General features: G+C 44.6%; 2 protein-coding genes and 1 long non-coding RNA gene across 3 annotated transcripts in view; 1 reads left to right on the forward strand and 2 right to left on the reverse strand.

The window, feature by feature from the left end:
* Positions 1 to 500, reverse strand: part of UBAC2 (UBA domain containing 2) — a 77629-nt gene extending 77129 nt beyond the window's left edge. The window contains exon 1 of the mRNA XM_082218821.1: positions 340 to 500. Coding sequence (XP_082074947.1) covers positions 340 to 370 — 31 coding nt within the window. The 5' untranslated portion in view covers positions 371 to 500. The remainder of the gene's footprint in view (positions 1 to 339) is intronic.
* A 177-nt stretch (positions 501 to 677) lies between these two features.
* Positions 678 to 25698, forward strand: part of DOCK9 (dedicator of cytokinesis 9) — a 142168-nt gene continuing 117147 nt past the window's right edge. Inside the window, exons 1-3 of the mRNA XM_082218515.1 lie at positions 678 to 702; positions 2833 to 2897; positions 4840 to 4919. The gene's annotated coding sequence lies outside the window, so the exon portion shown is untranslated. The remainder of the gene's footprint in view (positions 703 to 2832; positions 2898 to 4839; positions 4920 to 25698) is intronic.
* On the reverse strand, positions 9184 to 11238 carry LOC309530231. Its single transcript, XR_014218706.1, has 2 exons — positions 11017 to 11238; positions 9184 to 10229 (listed from the first exon to the last, which is right to left on the reverse strand). It is a non-coding gene; the product is annotated as an uncharacterized lncRNA (long non-coding RNA).

Consider the following 25698-nt stretch of genomic DNA (forward strand, 5'->3'; position numbering starts at 1 on the left):
AACCCACTAAGGGCGGACTCGCGATCTGGCTAACGCGCGTTCCGAGCGGGCGCCGTGCACACGCGCAAAAACTGCGACACGGGGGGGGGGGAGCGATCCTTTCTTGTTAACGAAGCGTCGGGCCGGGCCTGCGCGGCTCTTGGAAACGTCCCCCCGCCGGGTGGCGGCCAGAGGGTTTCGGGGTTGGGGAGGGCGGAGGAGAGCGGAAGAGGGAGGAGACTCCGCGCGGCTGCCCGGAGAGAGGAGCCGGGGAAGGGGAAAGGGAGAGCCGGGTTCCGGAGGGCGGCCGCCTGCCTTGCCCCTTCCCTCCGTCCCCCAACCAAGGGCAGCGCTACTTACACAGCCCGCTGGAGCCGGTGCTGGTGAACATGGTCCCGGGCCGCAGGCCTCGCCGCCGCCCGCTTGCTCGCCGCCGCGACGCCTTCGCTGGCCCGCTGCTCCCTCAGGAGGCCCAGGAGCCTCCAGCGGCGGCCCGGCCCGGAGCCTGAGGAGAGCTAAGGCGGCCGGGATGGGTCAGAGGCGGCCGGGAAAGGCGTCCCCCCCATGGCAGCGCCCCCTGCCGGAGCCGCGGCGGCATCCCGGCAGCAGAAAGCGGCCCCGGCCCGAGGGGAAGCGCCCTGGCCTGAGGCGCGACGGGCAGGCGGCCTCTCGGCTACAAAATGCCCCCTCCCCACCACACGCTACCCCGGCGGCCCTAGTTCGGTAAATGTTCCACAGAGTTTCGTGGGGTGGGGAGTAGGCGACGCTGTGGTTTGCTCGGGTGGGGTTAGGGTTATAATCCCAACCCAAAATTGGGATGTCCGCACGGTCATTTTGGACTCTGGACACGCGTTAGATGGCGAAGGATATTGCCACGCTTCACCTCAGAAGAAGGAAGCCTGCTGCGGGTTTTTTTGGGGGGGGGGCTGCATGCTCCTTTTGAAGTCCAGTTCCAGGGGCACCACCGCCCAAGAGACTTCCATAAGCACCTGCCAGGGGAAAAAAAGTTGTGTTTGATATAAAGGGCTTTTTAAACTGGTGATCCAGTCATGTTTACTTTGGCTATTAAGGCTGCGATTGTAGGAAGTTTCAATGGGGTGGTCTTCAACCAACTTTTCCATTGGAAATCATGGACCCTAACTTAAGTCAATGGGTCTCCCAGTGAGTAAAGGTTAGGTGAATACTGTGTCATCCATTGCAGTCGGTAGTACTCGCTTCTGAATCTTCAATAGTTTGGGCTGTGAGTCCCACTGAGTTAAATGTATAATATTGGACAAATGGGGCCTGCAACAAAGTGTTGCAGTGCAGAGTGCTCCTGTGCAAGGTGCTGGACAGCCATGACTTTTTTCACAATAGGTAAAGGGACCCCTGACCATTAGGTCCAGTCACGGATGACTCTGGGGTTGTGGCGCTCATTTCGCTTTATTGGCCGAGGGAGCCAGCGTACAGCTTCCAGGTCATGTGGCCAGCATGACTGAGCCGCTTCTGGCAAACCAGAGCAGCGTACGGAAACACCATTTACCTTCCCGCCGGAGCTGTACTTGCACTTTGATGTGCTTTCAAACTACTAGGTTGGCAGGAGCAGGGACCAAGCAACAGGCGCTCACCCCATTGCAGGGATTCGAACTGCCGACCTACTGATCAGCAAGTCCTAGGCTCTGTGGTTTAACCCACAGTGCCACCCGCGTCCCATCATTTTTCACAATACTCCATTTCCCTCCTCCTCCTTCAGCCAGCATGCCATGGCAGCTGAGTATACGTATTCCTCGTTGGTCTGTTTTGGGGGATCTCTCCCTGTCAGATTTCCCCCCACCCGACTGCAAGAGTTTTTGTACTTCTGCAAATCTTTGGGTTCCTCAAGCTTCCTGATAAAAGGATCCACACTTAAAGAATGAGTTCAGTATCAAGAGTGTAGGATGCCAGCCACAAAGCTTTTATAGCGAACAAATCTTCATTTGCCGCATATGTTTGTTCTACACGGTCGCTTTCTCTCCTGATAATTACCTGTTCTACATACCAAACACTAACACGGAGTTAGTGCATGCACACACTGGAGCATGCAAAATATCTCTTTAAATGCCTTAATATCTTTAACCAACCTGTTGCATTGACAGTCTACATAGTTAAGGAATGGTAAAGCAAAAAAAAATAAAATAAAAATCCCCTCCACTCTTCTGATGTTTGCTTATAGCTGAAGTATGGATTCTAATTTGCATTTATGAACAATAGATCACTGAAAATGGCAGCCTGGATGAATTACGGTATACAGTGAAGGTGTAGCTAAGCTTGCATCTCAGGACTGAGGCCAAATACCATGTAATGATTAAAAAGGGGTTAATGATACTGACCACTTTGCAGGATGGTTGTAAGGATTACCTACTTCAGAAATGTGCTGTATAAATGCAGAGTATGTACAGTGGTGCCCCGCAAGACGAATGACTCGCAAGACGAAAAACCCGCTAGACGAAAGGGTTTTCCGTTTTGGAGGTGCTTTGCAAAATGAATTTCCTATGGGCTTGCTTCGCAAGACGAAAATGTCTTGCGAGTTCCTGCGGGTTTTTTTCCTCCCCCCCCTTTCCCCAGTCACTAAGCCGCTTATCAGCTGATCCTAAGCCGCTAAGCCACTTAACAGCTGATCCGCTAAGGCCGCTAATAGCACTAATCCGCTAAGCCGCTAATGGGCTTGCTTTGCAAGACGAAGAGACTCGCGGAACGGATTCTTTTCGTCTTGCAAGGCACCACTGTATTATAGTAGCAATTTACTGTTTGGACTGAGTAAAATAACAAAAGCAGTGATCCTATGCACATTTAATTGGAAGTAAGCACATTAAGCTCTTAAATATTTTCTTCTAGGTACGCATTAAGAGGATATGGCTGCATTTATTTGTCAAAGCAGTAACCTTTGGACTTGGGTGGAGGTAGGTACCACATTTTCAGAAGATCTAAAAAAAAAGTAATGGTGCTTAGTAACCTCCAAACGTATTTCCCACACAATTCCAGCGTATTTCTACTCCCACACAATAAGGCCATGGGTTGGGGTGTAATAGCTAGTTTATCATAAATAACAGTAAGAATATACTTGAGTTTTGATGGGTGTTTTAACAGTGGGAGAGCATATTCTGAGCTAATAATCTTCCTGAATGTTCTAAACCTAACTCGTCATACCTTCCCTCCAGCTCCCATAATCCACTGCCTCCTACTGCTTTCCCTTAAAGCCTTAAAACATGGAGCTGCTGCGAGGCCCTGTGATTAGACATAATAGCAGCAAAGTGCTGAATGTTTTCTGAACTTCCTGGAACTAGTGTGAAGAAGCCTTTTTATTTTATTTCCATCATGATGAATGGGAATTCATGCTTGGGGGCATCCCATAGGCATCTGGTTAGCCACAGATAAGAGGATGCTGAGCTAGGTGAGACTTTGGTGTTACCCAGCAGGGTTTTTCATATGGCCTTAGGATCTAGTTAAATTATGGAATTCCCTCCACATGGACAGCAGGACAAAGTACAAAAAAACGCTTTTCAATATAAATGTTTCCATATTTGCTACTCTTGAAATTTGTGGCTCATACTTTGTAGGTTGCAGTCTTAACCCAGAAGTGCTTCTAAAGAGGTGAGCTGGGCATACTTCCAATAAAATATAATATTAAAATATTGTAGCTGGGTGATCAGGTGAAAAAGAGTGCAGTAGCTGTGTAGCAAAATGTCGGCAGGTGTAGCTTGTCATGCAAGCCACACTTCAAATTCCTCTTCTGCACAACTATTAACATACCCTCCAACATTTCTCTGATGAAAATAGGGACGTCCCATTCCATAACAATAATTTTACTATTTATATCCCACACATCTTACTGGGTTGCCCCAGCCACTCTGGGCAGCTTCCAACATATATAAAAACACAATAAAACATCAAACATTAAAAAAACTTCCCTATGCAGGATTGCCTTCAGACGGCTTGGGGTTCGGATAACGTCATACCCTTTCCCCAATTTAAAGAGGGACAGCCTAAGAAAAAGTGGGACATTCAAAGATAAAATCAGAAACTAGGATGGCTTCTCTAAATCAGGGATATCCCTGGAAAATAAGTACACTTGGAGGGTCTGATTTAAAAGTGCTGAGCTCTGACTTTTATCTTGCCACCCTGCTTTGCGGCATACTCCAGTTACAGGCAACCACATTATTCCATACATACGACGGTGATCCAGTTTATGAAAACAACTTTTACAGATCAACAAGGGAGAAGACAACTCTGTCTGTTACAATCACATGCCCTGCCTCCAAAATAACTCCTCACCAACCCATGATCCCCTGGCTTCCAGAACACACTCTAGTATCACAAATATCTCCCTCTAGAGGCTGTTCTTGGAGGTGCATAAGGCATACAAAAGTTTTTGTTTATTGCTGGGATACCAAAAGGAAGCAGCCCTAAGCTTTAATGCAATTATTGTTAACAATTGATGTCTGCTGCTGAGTATAGCATCAAAACAATTCCCTGGCCCAGTGACACAATCAACTGGCAGTTTCATGACACGGCTGCAGATGTTCGTGAATAGCTGTTCAGAGGCATTCTGGAAACAAAAGCTGGTACTTCTCAGTACAATGGACCAAGCGGATGAGGCTTCACAGTGGCCTCTTGCCCTGCTTTTGACACTTGTATAATTGCAGCAGTGAAGATCCAGTTCTGCTCATGGTAATTGTGTTACACAGAGAGTCATGAAGCAAATTTCACTCCTTAAAGACTTTCGTTATTTATGTGCAGGACATAACATAATAAAATTATTATTATTATATTATTATTAAGAACATAAAATACAAAACAAAACAAGAGTTAACCAACAATAAAATTTCTGGTACTGGTTTTTAGGAGCCTGGTTCAGAAGGGAGGGGTAGATGATATACAGCTGGCTCCCACATCTCTCCAGAGAAAGCTGACAACAGAAAAAGGTAAATGTTCAGGAAGGCAATGATGGTAAGGCTGTTCATCCTCCTGGAATTGTCAACTGCTGGTGCAGGTCTTACTGCACTATTTGAATGGGTGGCTTGTTTCTAACAGGGTTGCATAATGCTACCATGCGATTGTGGCTACTACAGTCCTTGAATCATTTAGTCTGGGATAGCACTGCTGATTCTGAAAGCCTGTTTTGGACAGTGCCGGATTTATGTATAGGCTAAGTAGGCTAAGCGGGTGGCACTGTGGTCTAAACCACAGAGCCTAGAGCTTGCCGATCAGAAGGTTGGCAGTTTGAATCCCCGCGACGGGGTGAGCTCCCATTGTTCAGTCCCAGCTCCTGCCCACCTAGCAGTTCGAAAGCACATCAAAGTGCAAGTAGGTAAATAGGTACCGCTCTGGCGGGGAAGGTAAACGGCGTTTCCGTGCACTGGTCTGGTTCACCAGAAGCGGCTTAGTCATGCTGGCCACGTGACCCGGAAGCTGTACGCCGGCTCCCTCGGCCAATAAAGCGAGATGAGCGTTGCAACCCCAGAGTTGTCCACAACTGGACCTAACGGTCAGGGCTCCTTTTTAAAAAAAGTAGGCTGAAGCCTAGGGCCTCTAAATCTAGGAGGCCTCGCCAGTCCTCCCGCTCCCCAGCGGGCAGTCCCCCCCCCTAAAATTGCAAACCCAAGACTTCATGTGAGGGCAGGGCAACTTGGGCATCTAAGTCTAGGGGGCCTCACCAGCCTGCCCTCTCCCCAGTGCCGGTCTCCCCTCTCCCAAAATTGTAAACCCAAGACTTCATGCAAGGGCAAGGCAACTCAGTAGTAGTAGTAGTAGTAGTAGTAGTAGTAGTAGTAACAACAAACAAACAAACAAACAAACAATTCTACTCACCTCTCAGTCTCCACATAGTAGAACAACTTAAAATAAGCTTTATACCTCTCAAAATACATAGTTGGAGTAGTCTAGTAAGAAACTACATTCAAGTCTATAATGTCTGTGTCAGACTCCTAAGAAAGTTTAAGCATTTTATGATAAATGCATTACAAATAAGCTTTGAATGAAGTCATTATTATTTTTTGTAAGGTGGATCTCAAATTAATTGAGTGTTGCATGAACCCTGCATATTTTAACAACCATCTGTAAAAGAGCAGAGACCTAAGCACAATATATGTATGACAGTTGAAGAACTTAGCAGCAGAGCCCAGTCTTCTTTTTATACACAACATAGCATACTTTTTAATTGGTTCCCTTGAGAACCAGTCAGCCCTCAGGGGAGTGTGCTGTCAGCTTTCTCCTCCTTAGACTTCTGGAACTAAGCTGGAAGAGAATGGGAGCAAAGGTGGAATTAGTTGACCCTGGCACCACCTACTGTTGACTTCCCTGTCTTCTACTCTCCCAGTACCAATGGGCACCAGCCATCACCGCTAACAAGAATGTATTTTATTTCATTTGTGAGGTAGGATCCCGCTAACCTGCTGAACTGACCTAGAAGCCAAATTACCAACAGTTTTTAGGATATGGAAACTAAAATTACACATAAATAAATCTATGCTGCTTTATTAAAAGATAATCCTGCCGCCCAATCCTATTATGCTTTTGGAGCAATTAACAAGTTCCAGTGGGGTTTACTCTCAAGTAAATGTGTTTGGGATTCCTTTAATAATATGTGTATGCAGAAGTAGCTGCTCCTTTTCTGCCTTCAGGGATTATGGCTAGGCAAACTACCGTACTTGGAATAAAAAGGACCCGCACCGCTTTTTTTGGAACAGGTAGTTTTCAAGTTGCATCCTAATAGGAACATTCCAATTACCTTACATACAGATGTGCAGGAAGGGGAAGGCACACAGTTTGTTGTCACTCAGAGATCTATATTTTTCTGGGGGCTGAGCTCTGGTAAAACCAGTTCTGCTGTGTGGGCCTAAGAGGAAATTCTTGGTGGTTATTAAATGTCTGGTACTTTAAATTCTGCAGATGCTCGGACAAAGTAGACCCATCTACTCACTGCATGGTGTACGCAATGATTGTTGCTAGGAACTAGCAAATCCTTACTAAGTTTTGAGTGAGGCATTGCTTATTTTTATTTTTGGACTTCGCTTTTGTGCAAGCATTGTAGATAACAAAAGGTGTATGTGCACATTTAAATAAAAACCCATGGATCTCAACTTTCCTGGCTTGGAGCAATACAAACACACACACACGGCTGCTGTTTTGTGCAAATTTGGTAGATTGAGAAAGTTGTATTTAATATATTTTTTTAAGTGTGTGCTTACAGGTAAGCAGATAGCAGTGTGCATGCCCATAATAACCTCAGGCAAGGCCACCCCACCCATGAAGTGAAGTGAAATGGCTGCCTCAGCTGGAGTAGGCTCAGGTCAAGGTCAGATGCCTCATTGAGCCCAGAAGGTATAACAGGAAAGCCATCCTGGCCAGGCCTACGTCCATAATTGGAGCAGAGTGCTGTGGCCAGGCTACTGAGCAGAACACCTGGAAATGCACATATTGCACCTGTGTTGAGGGAACTGCACTGGCTTCCAATCAGCTGTTGGGCTATGTGCAAGGTCTTGTGTAAACGCATAAAGCCATGAGCAACTTGGGACCATGTTACCTGGAGGAGTACCTTCCCCTCTGTAAGTTCACTTAGATCATCTGCGGAATAGTCTCCTCATGATTCTGCACTCTCCAGAATGTCATTGGGCGATGTCCCTGAAAACAGGCCTTTCCAGCTATTGCGCTTGTACTGTGGAATTCTCTCCCCTCTGCCATACATGAAGCAGCAACCATCAGTTGCTTCAGGTGTATGTAAAGATGTGTCATTTTTCCATCTAAAGGGCAAGGGCATTAAGTCCACATTGAGGCTGGCGACCATGTTTTGTGAGACTCCCTTTGAACTGTCCTGCAGGCTCAAGCACCGCACAAGGGGGAAGTGCTAAAAAAGCAAAGGGCATCAAATGATAAGATTCAAGATGCCTGCACTGTTTTTGTATTGGATATTTATCTGCATGCAAAATTACTATACTGCTTGTCAAACTCAGTTGAGAGATGGCTTATTATAACTGGCATATGATTCATGGACCAGATGCTTATTTAGCAGGATTTTTTTTCAATGAAGGGGGAAATGATATTTAGTGATTATGAAAGCTGTTGTGCTTGTGCTGAATATAAAGTGGTTAAATGAAATGAGGCATGAGGCAAAGAATGGGAAAAGAGACAAAGGGCGTAATCATGAGAAACTTAGGGTGATGGAATGTTGGGAGTTGGCAAGGTGTGAGGGGGAGTGTAGGAGGAGATGAGGGGAGCGATATTGCCAAGTCTGAAGTTACGCAAATTGCTGTGCCTTAAATCAGACTGAAAAAACAGAAGAAAGCTAGGCTGGTTTACAAAAAAAATGTGTGGGTGATGATCACTGTGATAAGCTAGTGCCAATTATACTATGCACACAGAATGAATATTTATATCTTACTGGAGAGAGAGAGAGATTATTTCCTCACATTTAAGCTAAACACTGATGCAATTTATAACACGGAAGGAATTCCTTTGATTCCAGTAGGGTGACTGGCCTTCATATCACTGAGTATGAAATCAGAAGGCAATGTACAAAGTTGGGAAAACCTGCTGTTCAAGATAGGCATGACGTTTAGAATAAAGTACTCAAAGCTGTAGACTTTCTGTTTGCTGAGTGTGGCAGCCCTGCCCTTGAAAAAGAGCCACGGCTGAGGTGGAGAAAGAGGAGTTTGTGGTCACTGTACAATCTTCTGAAAAATACAGCTGGGTTATTGATACCAAGCCTTAGGCTGATGGCCATGAGCCCTGTGGATTCTGAGGCAGACCCAGACACTCCCCAGATGTGATTCACCCAAAGAGCCAAGCACCTTCTGCTCCACAACACTTTTCCAGAAACACAAGGAGCATACTAGACAAGAAGCCAGCGAGACTACGAAGTGCTCTTCTGCAAGGCAGGGAGTTGCCCCTTTAAGAAACTATGCTCTAAAGGTGGAGCCTAGGAGGACTAACCTGGGCTGAGGGATTGAGGGAATTATGAAGCCTCCGGCAATTTCTACCTTTATTGAAGCTGTGAATGGTGCCAAGACTCCAGCTGCCTCGCTTTCTTGAAGTGTTGCCATCTTGCCCTATGGGTTCCTGCTGCAAACAGAACCAGATTGCTTGCTCCACCCAATTTTTGCAGGCTGGTGGATCTCCAGAAGTAGCTTACCAGCTAGCAGCCAATAATGCCAAACTGTAAGCGTGCCTGGAAGTCATAACCACACTGGGTTTTGCTTTCACATTTTACTACATAGTCTAGGTGTCTATGCTTGTACCTACAGAGCTAATCTAATCTAATCAATGCTTCTTAATGAACAGCTCAAGGCCAGGATGACATATCAAATCCCAAGTGTTTTCCCACAGATTGTGTTCGACCTATTGACAGAAAAGGAAAGAGAAAATAAAATAATCAGAATGGCAAACCAAATTTAGTTACAATAAAAATGACATTAAACTCACTCACTCAGAAACTTCAAAACTGCTTAATGATAACATGTTTCAGGGTGCTCAGTTCATTTAAAGTGGCATCACTTCTTAATTAGAGCTGTACTAATTTAAATAAGCTCAGAAATCTGGGCCTGCTTCCAAGTCCAAACCTATAAATACTTACCCCTTTATATAAATAGATCTTTTTTTTATAATAGGTGTGAGTTTGTTGCCGTTGCGTTGAACTATATTTATTATTCTTGGCTCAGAGAATGAATAATGTGTACAAGTTTATCCATGTTAATAATTATGGCCATATTTCAAATTATTTCTCCATTGTACTTGTCCACTGGAGCAAGCACGCTTCTATTAATATCACTCGATTCTTCTGCTGTTTTAGTTTAGTGGAATGAATGAGAGCCTTTCTGGGAGCAACCTTTCAGGAACGCATGGATGGAAAGCTCCCCTGTGGACTTGGTGGTACAACATAGCTAGTATATTATTAAAGTGACAGGACAAAACAGGCTGCACAAAAAGAATTTTTGAAGGACTACAAAACACTTGGGCTGCATTCCTAGGCCAAATTAATTGAATTCATTGGATCCTACTTCTGAGTAAATGGGTGTGATCACATGGGTTTATGGGCAACAGAAGGTGTGGGGAACCTCTGACCCTCCAGGTGTTGCTGAACTACACAATTCCCTTCATCCCCTGGGTTAAGGAAAGCCATAGTTCAGTGGTAGAGCATCTGCTTTGCATACAGAAGGTCCTAGATTCAATCTTTGGCATATCCAGGTAGAGCTAGGACTGTTTCCTGGAAAGCCGCTGCCAGCCACTGTAGACAAAGCCTCTCCTCCTTCCGGAGGGGAGGGGTTGTGAGCGGGAGCCGATTCCCGCGTCATGCAGGGGGCTTAGCCCCCTGCCCTTCCATCATCGCTGGCGCACCACGCCTCCCGGTTCGGCACCCAATGGGGTGACACCGCGGGGGGGCGTGGTCTAGCCGCTCAAATGCAGCCGCGCCAGCTCTCCCCGCCATTGCACCGCCAATTTCCACGAATCTCCCACCCACCACTCCCTTTAGAGCATAGTTTCTCGCCGGACCTTACTATGGACCCATGGCTGGTTGCCCAGGGGGCCTGGTAGGAGTTTTTTCCAATTGGCAAATTGGCACCGGCCTCTTGGTTTCTTTCGCCTACCTAGTAGCGATCGTCACAACTTTCTTGGTATTTGGCGTTTAGGCATTGGAATGTGTTGTTGGTGTATGGAAGGGCAAGGTGTGGCCATCGCCTAACCCTTCACTTATGTGCATTCCGTTAAAGGAATCCGGCGGTCGTGGATCCTGTCCGATGCCCTGTGTGGCGGGGGGCCATGGCACGACCCCCGGTGACATCAGGGAAGAGCTTATAGTTGTATTTGTATCAACAGGCTCCCCCTACTGGTGGTTAACCCTTCAAGAGACTCACCCCTCTCCAAGTGGATGGAGTCAGATTTGCTGTTGTCCAATGCCTAAGCCAATACCTTCTCACATGCTGTAATCAATAAAGTTGTGGCCTTTTCTAGCCCATTAACCTTATATCCTGTGTCCACGTGTCATTATTATTCCCAAGCAGGGGACGGGTCCTGGAATCACAATACTGAGCTTGATGGACCAATGGTCTGACTAAGTATAAGATTGCATCCTATATTCCCATATGTTAAGAAGCATAGTACCAGAAAAGGTCACAAACTTTCTGAAAACTGTCATCTCCATGTTATTTGTAAGAGAAACATGGCTTTAATATAAGTTATCTGTAAGAGAGACATGGTTTTAATATGAGTTGTTATCAACTATATTTTCAGCTACATTCACTTCATAATTCTCAGGCAAGAAGTAAATGTTCTGACGTATTTAGGAAGCTGCCTTATACCAATTCAGAGTACAGTACTGGTCCATTTAGCTCAGGCAGGGGTCTTTTCCAGCCCTACCTCAAGAAGTCGGGAATTGAAGCTAGGATCTTTGGCACCTGGTGCCACAACATTGCTGAAGCAAAGCAGACATGGATATGTTCAGAAATTGAGAGAGGAGACTGCTGGGAGCCTCATGTGGGACTACATGTAAGATATAGCTTGCTGTGGCAGGAACTTGAGTAAATAGATGTCTCCTGCTACCTATTGGGAAGCAATGGATGATTGGAATAGAGAAATAGGACAAAGAGATCATAAGCAGTTCAGCTTAAGTGCCAAGGAGCCTTGGCATTGGACAACTTCCTTTGTATGAGCAATGCCCTGCAGAAATTCTGGCCCTAGTCCAGTCATGCCTTGCAAATCTCCAATTGATTTCCTATGTTCGTTTTTCTGAGCGCAATATTGCAGTTGTAATATTGCTGATTTGAATACTGTAATTATCAAAGGTGTGACCATGTATAATTGGGAGGATGCTTGATATGGAAGAATGTGCATGGAGCTGAGGAATCAGGAAATCCTGTGACACAAGAAAGGCCTTGCCAATTAGTCACACTGTCTCTATCCATAAATATCAATAAGGACACCTGAGCTTCATTTTCTGTTTGTGTGCCAAGAGGACTGCAGTATTTTATTTCTTTTAATGTGATGGTTGGTTTATTAAATGCATGTACATCAGTCATGCAGTAAATGACGCTTATAACTTCTCTACCCAGTGTAGCCCAAAATAGAAATATATTTACATATAGTTAACTATAGAAACTTAACAACTTTTTATGAGACAATCAGGAGTCCTTTGTGTCAGATTCTGGTGGTGGCCAGGCAAGATTCAAAGTCTGAGCCGTGTGAACCTGTTATCAGTTTATATAAAAAGGTAAAGGGACCCCTGACCATTAGGTCCAGTTGTGGCCAACTCTGGGGTTGCGACGCTCATCTCGCTTTACTGGCTGAGAGAGCCGGCATACAGGTTCTGGGTCATGTGGCCAGCATGACTAAACTGCTTCTGGCAAACCAGAGCAGCGCACGGAAACGCCGTTTACCTTCCCGCTGGAGCGGTACCTATTTATCTACTTGCACTTCGACGTATTTTCGAACTGCTAGGTTGGCAGGAGCAGGGACCAAGCAACGGGAGCTCACCCCATCGCGGGGATTTGAACCGCTGACCTTCTGATCACCAAGCCCTAGGCTCTGTGGTTTAACCCACAGCGCCACCCGCGTCCCTCTATCGTTTTATATAATAGGGCCTAAAAGGAGCAGCATAATCCAGTTCCTTAAGCACTGTTTACATATTTATATGGAGTGACTATTAAAGTATATATGATCTAAACATTTTGAATTACAAGCAAAAAGGCCATATTATTTTCATCCAACCCAAACCCACTAAAATAAGGATTTATTATTATTATATGCTAAAATTCCCAGATGCATTAAGCTATCTCAGTAATTCAGCTACTGGTGAATTATGAGAAAGATACATCATTCCTAAGAGTCAGATGGGACTGAATTGCTGCAAAAGTTACTAACATTCCTGGGAATGTCATCATGGCACATTATTTGTCATATGATCTAGTTCACATAACATTTGCCCCTGAAAGATGGAAGAAGATTTAGTCTAAAATGACATGCTCCCAAAGAATAAAAAAGTTTTTTCCCCTTGAAGATGATACATTTAGGCTGCATGACACACATGATGCAATATATGCTAGGCAGTAAATAGGCTTGAATACATAACATCAGAATAACTGCAAAGATTGTGGAATCTGTTTAACCACATGGACTACAAGAAACTGAGGACAAGCTCTCACATGCCGGAGGAATGCTACGCAACAAAGGTTTTAAGGCGAGGATGAGGAGAAAAACAAATAAAAGATTATTCATGGGCTGTAGAACCACAATTGGGGAGTGAGTAGGACCAGCTGTGGGATGCTCCTTCCCAACAAAGAAAAATGTGGCTAGTACCACAATAACAATCAGGGACGTGGGTGGCGCTGGGGTTAAACCACATAGCCTAGGACTTGCCGATCAGAAGGTTGGCAGTTCAAATCCCCGCAACGGGGTGAGCTCCCGTTGCTCGGTCCCTGCTCCTGCCAACCTAGCAGTTCGAAAGCACAGCAAAGTGCAAGTAGATAAATAGGTACCACTCTGGCGGGAAGGCAAACAGCGTTTCCGTGCGCTGCTCTGGTTCGGCAGAAGCGGCTTAGTCATGCTGGCAACATGACCTGGAAGCTGTACACCGGCTCCCTCGGCCAATAAAGTGAGATGAGCGCTGCAACCCCAGAGTTGGTCACGACTAGACCTAATGGTCAGGGGTCCCTTTACCTTTTTACAATAACAATCAGTTTTTTGTCGTTAACACAATGTTAAAAGTCTTGAGCAGAAAGCTTGAGCAGCCTCTGGGTCTGGCGTAGCTCCCCAAGCGAATTTTTCTGCCTCCGCCCCCACACCATCCATTTTGGCAGCAGGGGAGAAACGTGGGGGAAATATTAAAGTAGACACAGCACTGGGGTGGACAGAGTGTTTAAAACCTGTCTGGCCAGTCCTGATGAGGATGCAAATTGTTTCCTTCCTACTCATAAGATGGATCATTTGAGAAGTGAAGAGAAGGCAATTACCCCGTATCTTAACTGATCTGTATGGATCAGCGGGGTGGGAGGGGGGGGCTGTGTGCACAATTCCTCTCTGTGTGTGCTTGTGGAAGTGAGGTGGGGTGCCCACACCCTGCATAGGAATGTGGCCCCTGGAGGGTTGGCCAAGAGTGAATGTGGCCCTTGGGCCAATAAAAGTTAATTGCACCTGGTCGAGAAGATGTAGTAGTGGCTCCCATATCTGTTACTCAGAATTTCTTGGGAGGTGATTTTTAGCATTTATGTTAGGAAAAGCCAGCTTTCACACTGAAACCTAATTCAGGTTGCTGCTACCATGCCATCCCTTAAGCTACCCCAAGTTTAAATGTATGCAGGTCTATCTGCACATTTCTGTTTTAGCTAAGTTGCCTTTCCAACTTGCCATTTACCTCCTTTCTGTGTTATAACTTATGAATGCAACCTCTGATCCTATATCATAAGTATGAGCATGATATGTTATACTGTGAATATGGAGTTGACCTGAATATTACTTATCAAGTTATGTTTTCTATAAACAGGGCTGCTTCTGTTGCGAAAGAAAATACCACATTTTTTGCTACCAGGTCCTTAAACTGCTTTTTTCTATTAAGCAAGTGGTGTTATTGGGCATGCATGAAAAGCAGGCTCATCTCCTCTGTAATATAATTTTATCCATCATTGCTTTTAAACTGTTACCACATGCTGTATATTTCCATTTCTCATGCCCTATTGGCCTTGGCAGCAAGTTTAAATTGAATGAATTTTTCCTCCTAAAATTGACTGCTTATGCTATTTACCCAGCATCCCAATAGATTTCTATTTTTGTATGACTGCATTCCTAATGACTTCCCCAAATAAATATTTTTAATCAGTATTCTATTCTCAGGAGGTAAGGCAGTGAATGTTCAGGCCTTCAGATTGTTAGTATAGTAATTGTTGAGGGAAAGAAAAATGGAAGTGTAAAAGTTTATGAATTATAATGCTAATTTTAAAACATAAGGAAGAGAGAATAGTTAGAAGCTAGAATATTCATTTATGCAACTTAGAATTAAATCTAAAGCAAATTAAGAAATGAGATATTGCCTTTGAAATAGGGCTGCCATATTCTCCCATATTGGAAGTGTTGATTTTTTTTTGCGCCCCCCCCCAAAAGGGAGAAACCATCAATCTTTTGGTGAAAAAAGCTCAACAAAGTTTTTAAAAATAAAAAAACTCACCCCCCCATATTTTCACTTTTTTGAAATATTGCAACCCTACTTTATATTATTATTATTATTATTACTTTGAAATCCATAGTCCCCCAGCACAATTGCGCAGGCAATAATTCCTGTGTTTCCCAGAGATACTAATCTTCCTTGGCATTGTGCTTTGGTATTCTTTAAAATCCTCAATAAGAATTTAAATATTATTTGGGCTGGGGATGAGTGGCACTTAAAGGCTTAGTAGTATCACATGGTTTTAAGCATCTGTATTGACTGCCAGTTCATTTGTGGGCCCAAATTTAAAAGGCTGATTCTGATATTTAAAGCCCTAAAAGTCTTTGATGCAGAGTTTCTCAGGTAATGCCTTCTGCATAATAATTTATATTTATATAATTTATATTGTATGACCCCCCCACACAGCACTTAAGTTTGTCTGATGAGGTCCTGCTCTGAATTTCATTTTATAAGGAGCAGTGGCGTAGGAAGTGGGGTTTGATGGGTGCGAATCGCCCCGGGTGTCATCACTGAGGGGGTGACAAAAAGTCACAAAATGAGGAGACCGCCCCCCCCCCAGCAGGCTCTGGAATGGCCGCTTCAGTTCCTATGGGAAGAGAGAGAAGAGAGGTTGAGTGCTGGGTTAAATCTTGCAAGGGTGTGAGAAGAAGAAAGAGCTGTGCAAAGGGAAGTCAAAGCAGAGGACATACCTCTTTGTCCTCCTCCTTTTCTGCGCCCCCAAGAACAGCCTGCATTGTCCTAGGCAGGATAGCACTGACCATAGCACAGCTGAAATGGGGTCTCATGAAACTGGAGAGAGAAAGGGAAGGGGTTAGACACTGCCTCCTCCAAGTCTCATTTGCCCCCTTTGCCTCCTGCCTGCTCTTGACCACCCAGAGCGCCCCCTGGAGTTCTGCTCCTCACCCACCCCATGCCCACCCCAAAGACCATACTCACATCAGCTGGAGGAGGGCCTCAAAGGCCAGGGCCAGGCTCAGGAGGCGATCCCTGAAGTGCTCGAAGTAGCCACAGATTTCCTGGAAGAGAGCAGAGGAGGAAAGTCAGCTCCTTCCGGGAGGACCTGGGAGAGGAGGGTTCGAATCCCCACTCAGCCATGAAGCTCCCTGGTGGACCTTGGGCCAGCCTAGCCTACTTTGCTGGGCTGCTGTGAAGATAACAATTGGTGGCAGGGAGAACCATGGAGGCCACCTTGAGCTCCTGGGAGGAAAGTGAGCTAGGAATGTCTTAGTAAATGTAAATGATGAGAGGGGAGAGAAAAGGGGAAGGCAGGGAAAGAGTGTGGAGGAGCTGAGCTCTCTGGGGAAGACTGGCCGGGTCGATTTCCAGAGAGCTAAGGCTGTGCAGCGGACCCCAGGACTCACACCCCGCCCCCAGGAGACCAAGAGAAAGCAAAGGAATGCTCCTTACAGTCTGCACATTTTGTTCACAAAAAATTCCCACCCTCCTCACTAAACTAGCTATCTAAAATGCCCACCCAAGCCTAACTCTGGCCCCAACCCAGCCCTAAGCCTAACCCTAACCCCTACCCTAACCCTAACCCCTACCCTAACCCTACACTTACCCCTAACTACTCCTCTGTGCACAAAATAAATATATAAAAATATGTGCATAAACGTGCACAAAATAAAAATGTAAAATAAAAAATATGAAAATAAAGAACAAAAAATAAAGTGTTAAAATAAAAAGTAAAATAATAAATAAAACAAAAATTAATAAAATCAAATAAAAGTAATAAATCAAATGATCACCTCTCCTTCTCCAACCACCACCAACTCCTCTCCTCCACTTGCCTCACTGCTAACCCACAATGACCGCCTGCAAGTCAGTGGCTTTTAAGGGAGAAGCAAGAGATGTCACAAAGGAGGGCAGGTCCTTGTCACCGTGGCAACCCCCCCCCCAACAACTGATAATGAGACCAAGCTTTCACTGGAAGCAAGGCCTTAGAAGCCCCTAAGTTCTGGAACTCTCTCCTAAGGATCAACACCACTCCTTCCTGCAAATTTTATGAGACTTAGCAAAAACGTTTTCCTTTCACTTGTTAACTGGTTCTTTTTCTGGCCCTTATACACATTATGTTGCTGCTTCTTTGCAGTTTTTCTAATTTGGCTTACAGTGGTACCTCGGGTTAAGAACTTAATTAGTTCTGGAGGTCCGTTCTTAACATGAAACTGTTCTTAACCTGAGGTACCACTTTAGCTAATGGGGCCTCCCGCTGCCGCCATGCGATTTCTGTTCTCATCCTGAAGCAAAGTTCTTAACCCGAGGTACTATTTCTGGGTTAGCGGAGTCTGTAACCTGAAGCATCTGTAACCTGAAGCGTCTGTAACCCGAGGTACCAGTGTATTTAGATGGTGTTATTGAGGTTTGTTTCTAAGTTTGTGGACTTTTTTTTACAGCTAAAATGATAAAGTGGTTGTAATAAATTAAATTACTCACTTAATTTGAATTTTAAAAGTACAAACGAGGACAGTTGTTGAGCTTTCTTTCTTTTTTACAATAACGCGCCACCCCCACCCCCCACAATTTTTTGATAAGATCCAGAACAAAGTGCCGCCTTTCAGAAATTCCTCCTGGACGTCAATTCCGCCTTTGAAATCCCAGTCATGTACGGCAGAAAAGCTGGACGTATGGCAGCCCTATTTTAAAAAGCAGTAAACGGCAGACAGATAATTTTGGAAGGAATGGGAATCAAACAAGGACAGCCCAGTTCTCCTGGAGTAATCCAGTACTGTACATAAAAATGCTACTCAACCTGAAAAAGTTAAAGCCAGTTTGGGATAATATTTTAGGCAATATTTAGAGGCAAACATTAAAGCATAAATGGCAGAGTTTCTGGAAGTGGCTTTCTCAGTTTAACACCCCACCTCCAAATCAGAGGAACTTAAAGCTGAGATAAACAGAGGCTTAGTCTTTGAAACATTTATGGCAGTGGATTGCGAGAGCTGTCTTCGGCTGATTGATGGGAACTCTGCTTACTATTTGTCTCAGCTACTGAGGTGTTGTGAAATGTTTATATGCATTTTAGCTTCTCATAAGTTAATAAAACAAACAAAAAAAACCTGTCAGCACACAAAGCCTAGAGACGGACACAATTAAAATCTCACCCACACAAATATGCACTTACAGAGATCTTGTATTCTTATGTTGCAGTGGAATGCACCACAGCTTCATCGGATAAAAGGGGTGATAGTCAACTAAATTTTACTCAGAGTAGACCTATTGAAATGAAATGACTAATCCAGGTCTATTAATTTTAATGGATCTGAGTAAAACTTAGCTGAATACCACCCAAGCATTACAGATGGCTTGTCATGTGTGTACATAGTCTCCTGGAGCTAGAATATTATGGAACGGCAATCTACACAGTCCCTGCCGGTTCTCAGTTATTCCAACAAGTGCAAAACTCTTGCAATTTGTTGGGAAACTGAGCACACAAACATATAAAAGAGCAAATATACCAAGGACAGGGCCTGTTAACAGAGGCTGCACAGTGGCTTTAATAATGCTGGACTTTCCCCCGATCATAACAGTTTCTGTTTATAATTTCCATTTATTTCAGTGGGCATCACTTCCAAGTTAGCATCCATAGGACTGCACTTTTGTAACTTACTTTTATTCAGTTACCTTCTTCCCATTTCCCTGAGCAGTGAGAAATTTAAGGGGCAGAGCATACTTGCCTTTGGTTATCTTTAGAAGGATTGATCCCCAAAGGCTTATGACCTTTTATAATTAAATTTATTTACAGATATACATTGAGCAAAGCTGCAGCCAGACAGCATAGCTCTACTGCCTTTGCAGAATTCAGAGCTAACTCTTTTCCTGTTTCTCTAAAGACTACACCTTCTGTAGTTTTTTCCACAGTGAACTCTTACTCATCGCTTCCCTTAGCTAGGGAGAAGAGAATGAATCATCTTCACCAAAATGGCTCTGACCTTCCAGCGCTATCTCCAGCTATTTCCTAGCCACTCTGGGTCATCTACCTGTAATTCTCCTAACAATCCTGTGGCTGCCAGCTTATCTGCTGACTACGGATGGAAGAGAAATTAAATTCAGTTCACATTTGAAAGGGAACTTGGCTAATCTGAAACAAGATGCAAACCAAAATGCCGCTGTCTTTCGAAATCCACACTTTTCTGAATTTTGCTAGGCCGTTCTCCATTCAAGATATTGGCATCCATCTGTCCTGAGCGACAATGGAGTGCCCCTCCAGGGGTGAAGTCAAGACACTGCAGTGTGTATGGGGAGCAAGCCTGTGCAGTGTGTATGGAGGTCCTGGGCTGCCCATATGACAAGGCCTTGCCGATGTGGTCCAAAGGAAAGCAGAGCAAAAGGTCTGGCACCTTCTTGGCTGCAGGAGTTGCTAGAAGGAGGCGTACAAGGCACCATCCAACCGACTTAGGGACTCCACTCTGAATTTATGTAGGGTTTGCTCCTTAGTCTTCACTTCTCCCGAATATATCCCCTAAGGCAGTGGAGGTTTAGGATCAGAGTTTTCCTTCTCCTAGATGGGCTACCTATCCAGGTTGATGAGCCCCACCTGCTCCTCACTTTCCTCTACAGCACATGCACCTTCATGACTGTTGGGCCCACTATTGGTCTCGTCCGCTCAATCTTCCGGAGTCTGTCTTTGTATAGGGGGAAGTTCCTAACACAGAGGGTTTGCGACCTATCGGCTGCCCTCACTTGGTTTAGCTGGCCAGTCAAAACTGTTTCCCGGGGCAGTGGCCACTGTTGCATGCTGACAGTTTCTGGGAGCCACAGGTGAGAGCTGAGTGCAGGGTGGACACCAAAGCACTGGCTGAGGAAGAGGGGGCGGGGGGAGTGCACAGCCCCCAGCACCACGATCCTGGTGGGGTGCCACCGTGGGCTGCCCCCCGTGCTGGGCGCCACGCCCCCAGGACATGTGCCACGCCCCTGCGGGCAGTGTACCATGCTCCCAGTATGCACACCACGCCCCTGGGACGTGTGCCATGCCCCCGGGACACGCGCCAGCCATGCCCCCACCTGCTCTCTGTCCCCGGTGCTGGAGCATGAAGCTCTGCCACTGTACCAAAGGTGGACAAACTACCCCAGATGGAGCACAATGTGTCCCCCACCAGAGTTACTACCCCTCCCCTAACACCTCATACAAATAAGGTGTAGAAAAACTGTATGTAAATGCATACATTAGTGAAAACAACATACGAAAATGCAGTATATTTGAGAAACTGCTTTGCAAACGTATATATTGGGCAACATTCTCACCAGAATGCTGATGAATTTTCCCAAGGGCTTTTTATTAATAAATCACATACTGGTGTGGAAATGTGAGAAACTGAAGTTAAGATAGGAAAATGAGAAATTGAGAGAGGCCAAAGCTGTCAGATCTGCCCATCCCTACTGTTGACTGTTAAGGAACTTCAAGCAATCTGTCTCACCCCCCCCCCCACTGCCCCCGTAAACCCTCTCCTATCAAAGCTCTCAAAGTAAGATGGGACTTGCATGTCACAAAAAAAGGAAACATGTCATCAAAAGACATACTTGCATGAAATGTGCATAAAAACCCATATCTGTATAAATGCAACTTTAGAAGAAGAAAAAATTACTATAATAGAAATGCAATATAGCTAACCCTAGACTGTGACAAGGTGCCTAGTACTCACTGTTGGAAGGGCAGCTTCAAAGCCTTCTTATAGTTCTTTATCTTTAAACTAGAGTTAAATCAAATAGAGGACACCTTCAAACAGAGGGTTGTTCTCTGTAAGGCAGGATTCTTATCCACCTTATCACATGCTGCAATACATCAACTGTTTAAAGATGGTGAATAAAGGCAATTGTAATAACACTTTAGTGAGAGAAGCAATAAGGGAGGATTACCGTATGTTTCTTTTTTCAGATGCTCGGTTACACTCATCGTACAGACTTTGAATCTCTGTCATTGGCTGAGATGTTGTTTAAGACACACAGGCACACAAACAGCAGTGTGGTATAGCGGTTAGAGTATTGGACTAGGACCTGTGGGACAGGGTTTAAATCTCCACTGGGTGGCCTTGGGCCAGTCACCACCTCTCAGCCTAACCTACCTGATAGGGTTTTTGTGAGGATAAAAAGGGCGGGTGAGAATCATGTACTACCTAGAGCACCATGTGTCGATCACACAGGGTCCCCGGACATTTGATGGTCTCTTGATCCCTGTGCCACCACCACTGTGCTCGCTTCCCCGCTGCCACCAACCCATTTCTTTCGGGTACACACTGAGTCCAGACAGTTGTTAACATTAAGCCAAATAAACAAGTTCATTTTATAAGCATGAACAAGTTTATGGTTTCAGATAATTTTCCTTGTCAGTTTCTTAATCTTAGTTTTTTTACCGGCCTACACCTTCCTAATACCTTCTAAATGATTACCCCAACTGTTTAACCGACTCCTCTTAACAGATTCTCTCACTCTCTCACGTCAAATTAGCCCAACCCACAGACTTATCCTCCCTCTCCCTTCTCTGACTCCAGACTCACTTCTTAACAACTCTAACTCCTCCCCTTGGGTTCCTATTGGTTAATCATTTTACACTTAGTTAACCCTTTCGGCTGATCGCCGAAGAATTGATGCTTTTAAATTATGGTGCTGGAGGAGACTCTTGAGAGTCCCATGGACTGCAAGAAGATCAAACCTCTCCATTCTGAAGGAAATCAGCCCTGAGTGCTCACTGGAAGGACAGATCGTGAAGCTGAGGCTCCAATACTTTGGCCACCTCATGAGAAGAGAGGACTCCCTGGAAAAGACCCTGATGTTGGGAAAGATGGAGGGCACAAGGAGAAGGGGACGACAGAGAATGAGATGGTTGGATGGTGTTCTTGAAGCTACTAGCATGAGTTTGATCAAACTGCGGGAGGCAGTGGAGGACAGAAGTGCCTGGCGTGCTCTGGTCCATGAGGTCACGAAGAGTTGGACACGACTAAACGACTAAACAACAACAACCCTTTCCTTATGACCCAGTATGATGTCACACACCTAGGAGGCAAACGCCACACACCACTTCAGAGGAAAAGTGGTAGAGAAATGTAGTAGTAGTAGTAAGTAGTAGTAAGTAAAGGTAAAGGGACCCCTGACCATTAGGTCCAGTCGTGACCGACTCTGGGGTTGTGGTGCTCATCTCGCTTTATTGGCCGAGGGAGCCGGCGTACAGCTTCCGGGTCATGTGGCCAGCATGACTAAGCCACTTCTGGTGAACCAGACTAGCACACAGAAATGCCGTTTACCTTTCCGCTAGAGCGGTACCTATTTATCCACTTGCACTTTGACGTGCTTTCGAACTGCTAGGTTGGCAGGAGCAGGGACCAAGCAACGGGAGCTCACCCCGTCACGGGGATTCGAACCGCCAACCTTCTGATCGGCAAGTCCTAGGCTCTGTGGTTTAACCCACAGCGCCACCCGCGTCCCATAGTAGTAGTAGTATTAATACATTAATAATTATATTAAAAATTAATTAATTAATAGTAAAACAATTGAGTGAGCATCAGTAACCTGAATGAAGAGATATACATGAAATTATAATTGCATCAGGAAGCGTACTTGGAAATGAAAAACTTTATCCAGAGCTGATAGAACAAATTTTGAGGATGTGAGGCCCATTTGAAGCAACCAGCCAGTTCTCTGTCTATAAACCTCTTGTGCGTGGCAGTTCCGATCATTTTTTACGGATAAATTCATTTGCTTTTTTTCACGAGCTTCAGAAATAACCCCTGTATACGTTTGCTTTGGTTCACCGCAACTCTGTCCTTTTAAGACTAAGCACAAAGGGATTAAAGCCGTCAGACTTCAGGTTTGCCTGGCTGCAAATTCAGATGTTTGACTTACAGTTATTGGCTCTAGGGAAGTTGGATTTGTTTCTGTATATTTATGTTGCCAAGAAACAAAGAAATGACTATTGTAAGAATTTTTCCTGGTGCTGGTTGTACACAAGAATTTCCTTGTGTAGCCTGAACTATAAGTACGTAATCATAATTGTCTTCAGCAGTGGGTTTTTTTAATATAAAAGGGGGTACTCAAGGGTACGCAGTACCGACACCTATTTTGTTGTTGTTGTTAAAAAGAGTGGCACTTACGGCACCCATTTTTCTAGAATGGGTCTTCAGAACCATTCAGATAGCCAATGCATATCACAAACTGCTTAAGGCAGAGTATTGGAATTTCAGCTGAATGTAGTACAGTGGTACCTCAGGTTACATACGCTTCAGGTTACATACACTTCAGGTTACGGACTCCGCTAACCCAGAAATAGTGCTTCAGGTTTGCTTCAGGATGAGAACAGAAATCATGCTCCGGCGGCCCGGCGGCAGCAGAAGGCCCCATTAGTTAAAGTGGTGCTTCAGGTTAAGAACAGTTTCAGGTTAAGAACGGACCTCTGGAACGAATTAAGAACTTAACTCAAGGTACCACTGTATTATACCGGGGTGGTGTGTGTCAAATTTTATTTGAACTTCTTGATGCTGTAATAAGGTAGTTGTCTTACCAATAGTACAAAGCCACATTATTTATTTAAGTCATTTATACCCCAACATTCAGATAAAAAGACTGTCCGAGAAACTTACAAAAACGAGTACAGTAGTCCTTGTCTTTCATTTTACAGTGACATGATACACGAGGAAAAGTGAAGAGGACAAAGAAAGGGGGGAAACGAGCTCAGGCCCCGGTTCTTATAACACATTTATGCAGATCTGTGAAGATCCTGGCTGTCTAGGAGAGCAGAAAAATATCCACCCTGATCAGAGGACAATGTCTAGGCTAAGAGGCCACGGCTGTTCCTGCAACACAGTTCTGTTCCCAGACAGCTGACTTGATGGCAGCTAGAATCCTCATAAGGTCACACGTAGGCACAGATGAATCTGTCAGTTTCTGTTTCTCTCAGTTTCTAATTTTTCCAGTCACATTACTGCATCAGTTGGTGATTATTGTTTACATAGAAAATGTCATGAAAATCCATCAGTACTTTTGTATGCAGTTTTGCCTAATATGCACATTTTTGCTAGCAATCTTTTAGGTTATTTCCATGAATATATGCATCTTTGAATACAAAATTGTATGATTTTTGCACACATTTACTTACAAAAATGCATTGCAAAATTCTGAGAAGTGAGAATTTCAAAGGATAGCCATGTTTCAGCTCACGTAGTGTTTTGGAAACTGCAATTAGGTAAGGATGCATCAAACTGTTAAATTAACCAAATTTTCTTCCCTGTCACTACTACTCACAGCAGGGGTTTGATGGCCAACGCTAGTGGAATTTCTGGCTGACTTGGCACTGGCAAAGAGCGACCCCTTCACAGAAGAACTCTTCCCATCCCAAGCAGATCCTTGACCAGAGCAGATGACAATGTCCAGGCCAGAAGGACAGGGCTGCTCTAGCCACCCAGTTAGTTTCTCAGACAGCTCATTTATGATTAATCATATTGAGGATATACTTATTTAAAATGGATTGGACCCTTATCTTTTCTGCATTCAGAAATTCTTTTGTTTGAGTGTCTGTTAAGTACAGTGAAATTAAAAAGATATCCACAAGACAGTGAAAGAACACTGTTCTGGAAATAACAGAGAATACATGCTCATCAGATGCTAGATGCTAAGAAGGATAAAAATTAAAGCAGGTGGATGGATTAAATCAAATGAAGCGGCTAGGCTTAGGCCACAATAAACTATGTGCTATTAGAGGATATTAAGATAATGATCATTTGGGTTAGCCTACAGCCTAATAAGAATTCTGGGATTGTAAATAACCCTTGATGGGTACAATAGAGTTCGTGACTTCTTTGTTGTGAGAGAACACCAGCTCATCTTCATTTTGGGAGCCAAAAGTCTCTATCTGGAAATGTTAGTGTTAAGTTGTGGGTGAACATATCAGACGACACAGCGATTCTTCAGACAGCTCTTGTTTATTCACAGGCCAGAACAGAACTGAACTGAAGGGTTCAGCCTACCTGCTTATATAGAGCTCAACTACAAAGCAACAGTAACAACTTTCTGTAACTATCCAATCACTGAATGTCACTTTCAATTCCTTATTTGCATATGCAGACCTGAGTGAAAACTATCTACAGTATCCCCCTGCTGGCCCAGTACAGTAACTTCAGTACATAACAGTAAGGTGGCCAATTCAAACAAGGGCCTTGGTTTCCCACTCATATCCTTTATTGCAAGAGGAAGAAAATGTTTTCATCTTAAGGAGCACATTCCCTTTTCCCCAAATGGTGGAACATCCATTGGCATGGTATTGCATCATTTGTCATTCCCTCTCTACCTCTCCCTTCTCAGATGTCTGTGAAAACATGTCCTAAACTATGTGGTAACATCCCCACTTTTCCTCCTTTAAAACAGTGTTTCAGGCTGCCTGCTGACAGCCCTGGGGAACAAACTGCTTGCTTTGATTAAAAGTTCTGTTCCACCCCTGCTGCACCAAGTCCTGAGATTTTGGGGAGACAAAATTCCCCATGCTACGACTCCCATAAGTTCTGATGCAATGGGATTTATTCATTTAAGAAACTTATACCCCACTTTCCTTAATAAGTCGCAGGTTAATTCTG

Source organism: Podarcis vaucheri (assembly GCF_965113315.1).
Source record: "Podarcis vaucheri genome assembly, chromosome: 4".
Lineage (NCBI taxonomy): Eukaryota > Metazoa > Chordata > Lepidosauria > Squamata > Lacertidae > Podarcis > Podarcis vaucheri.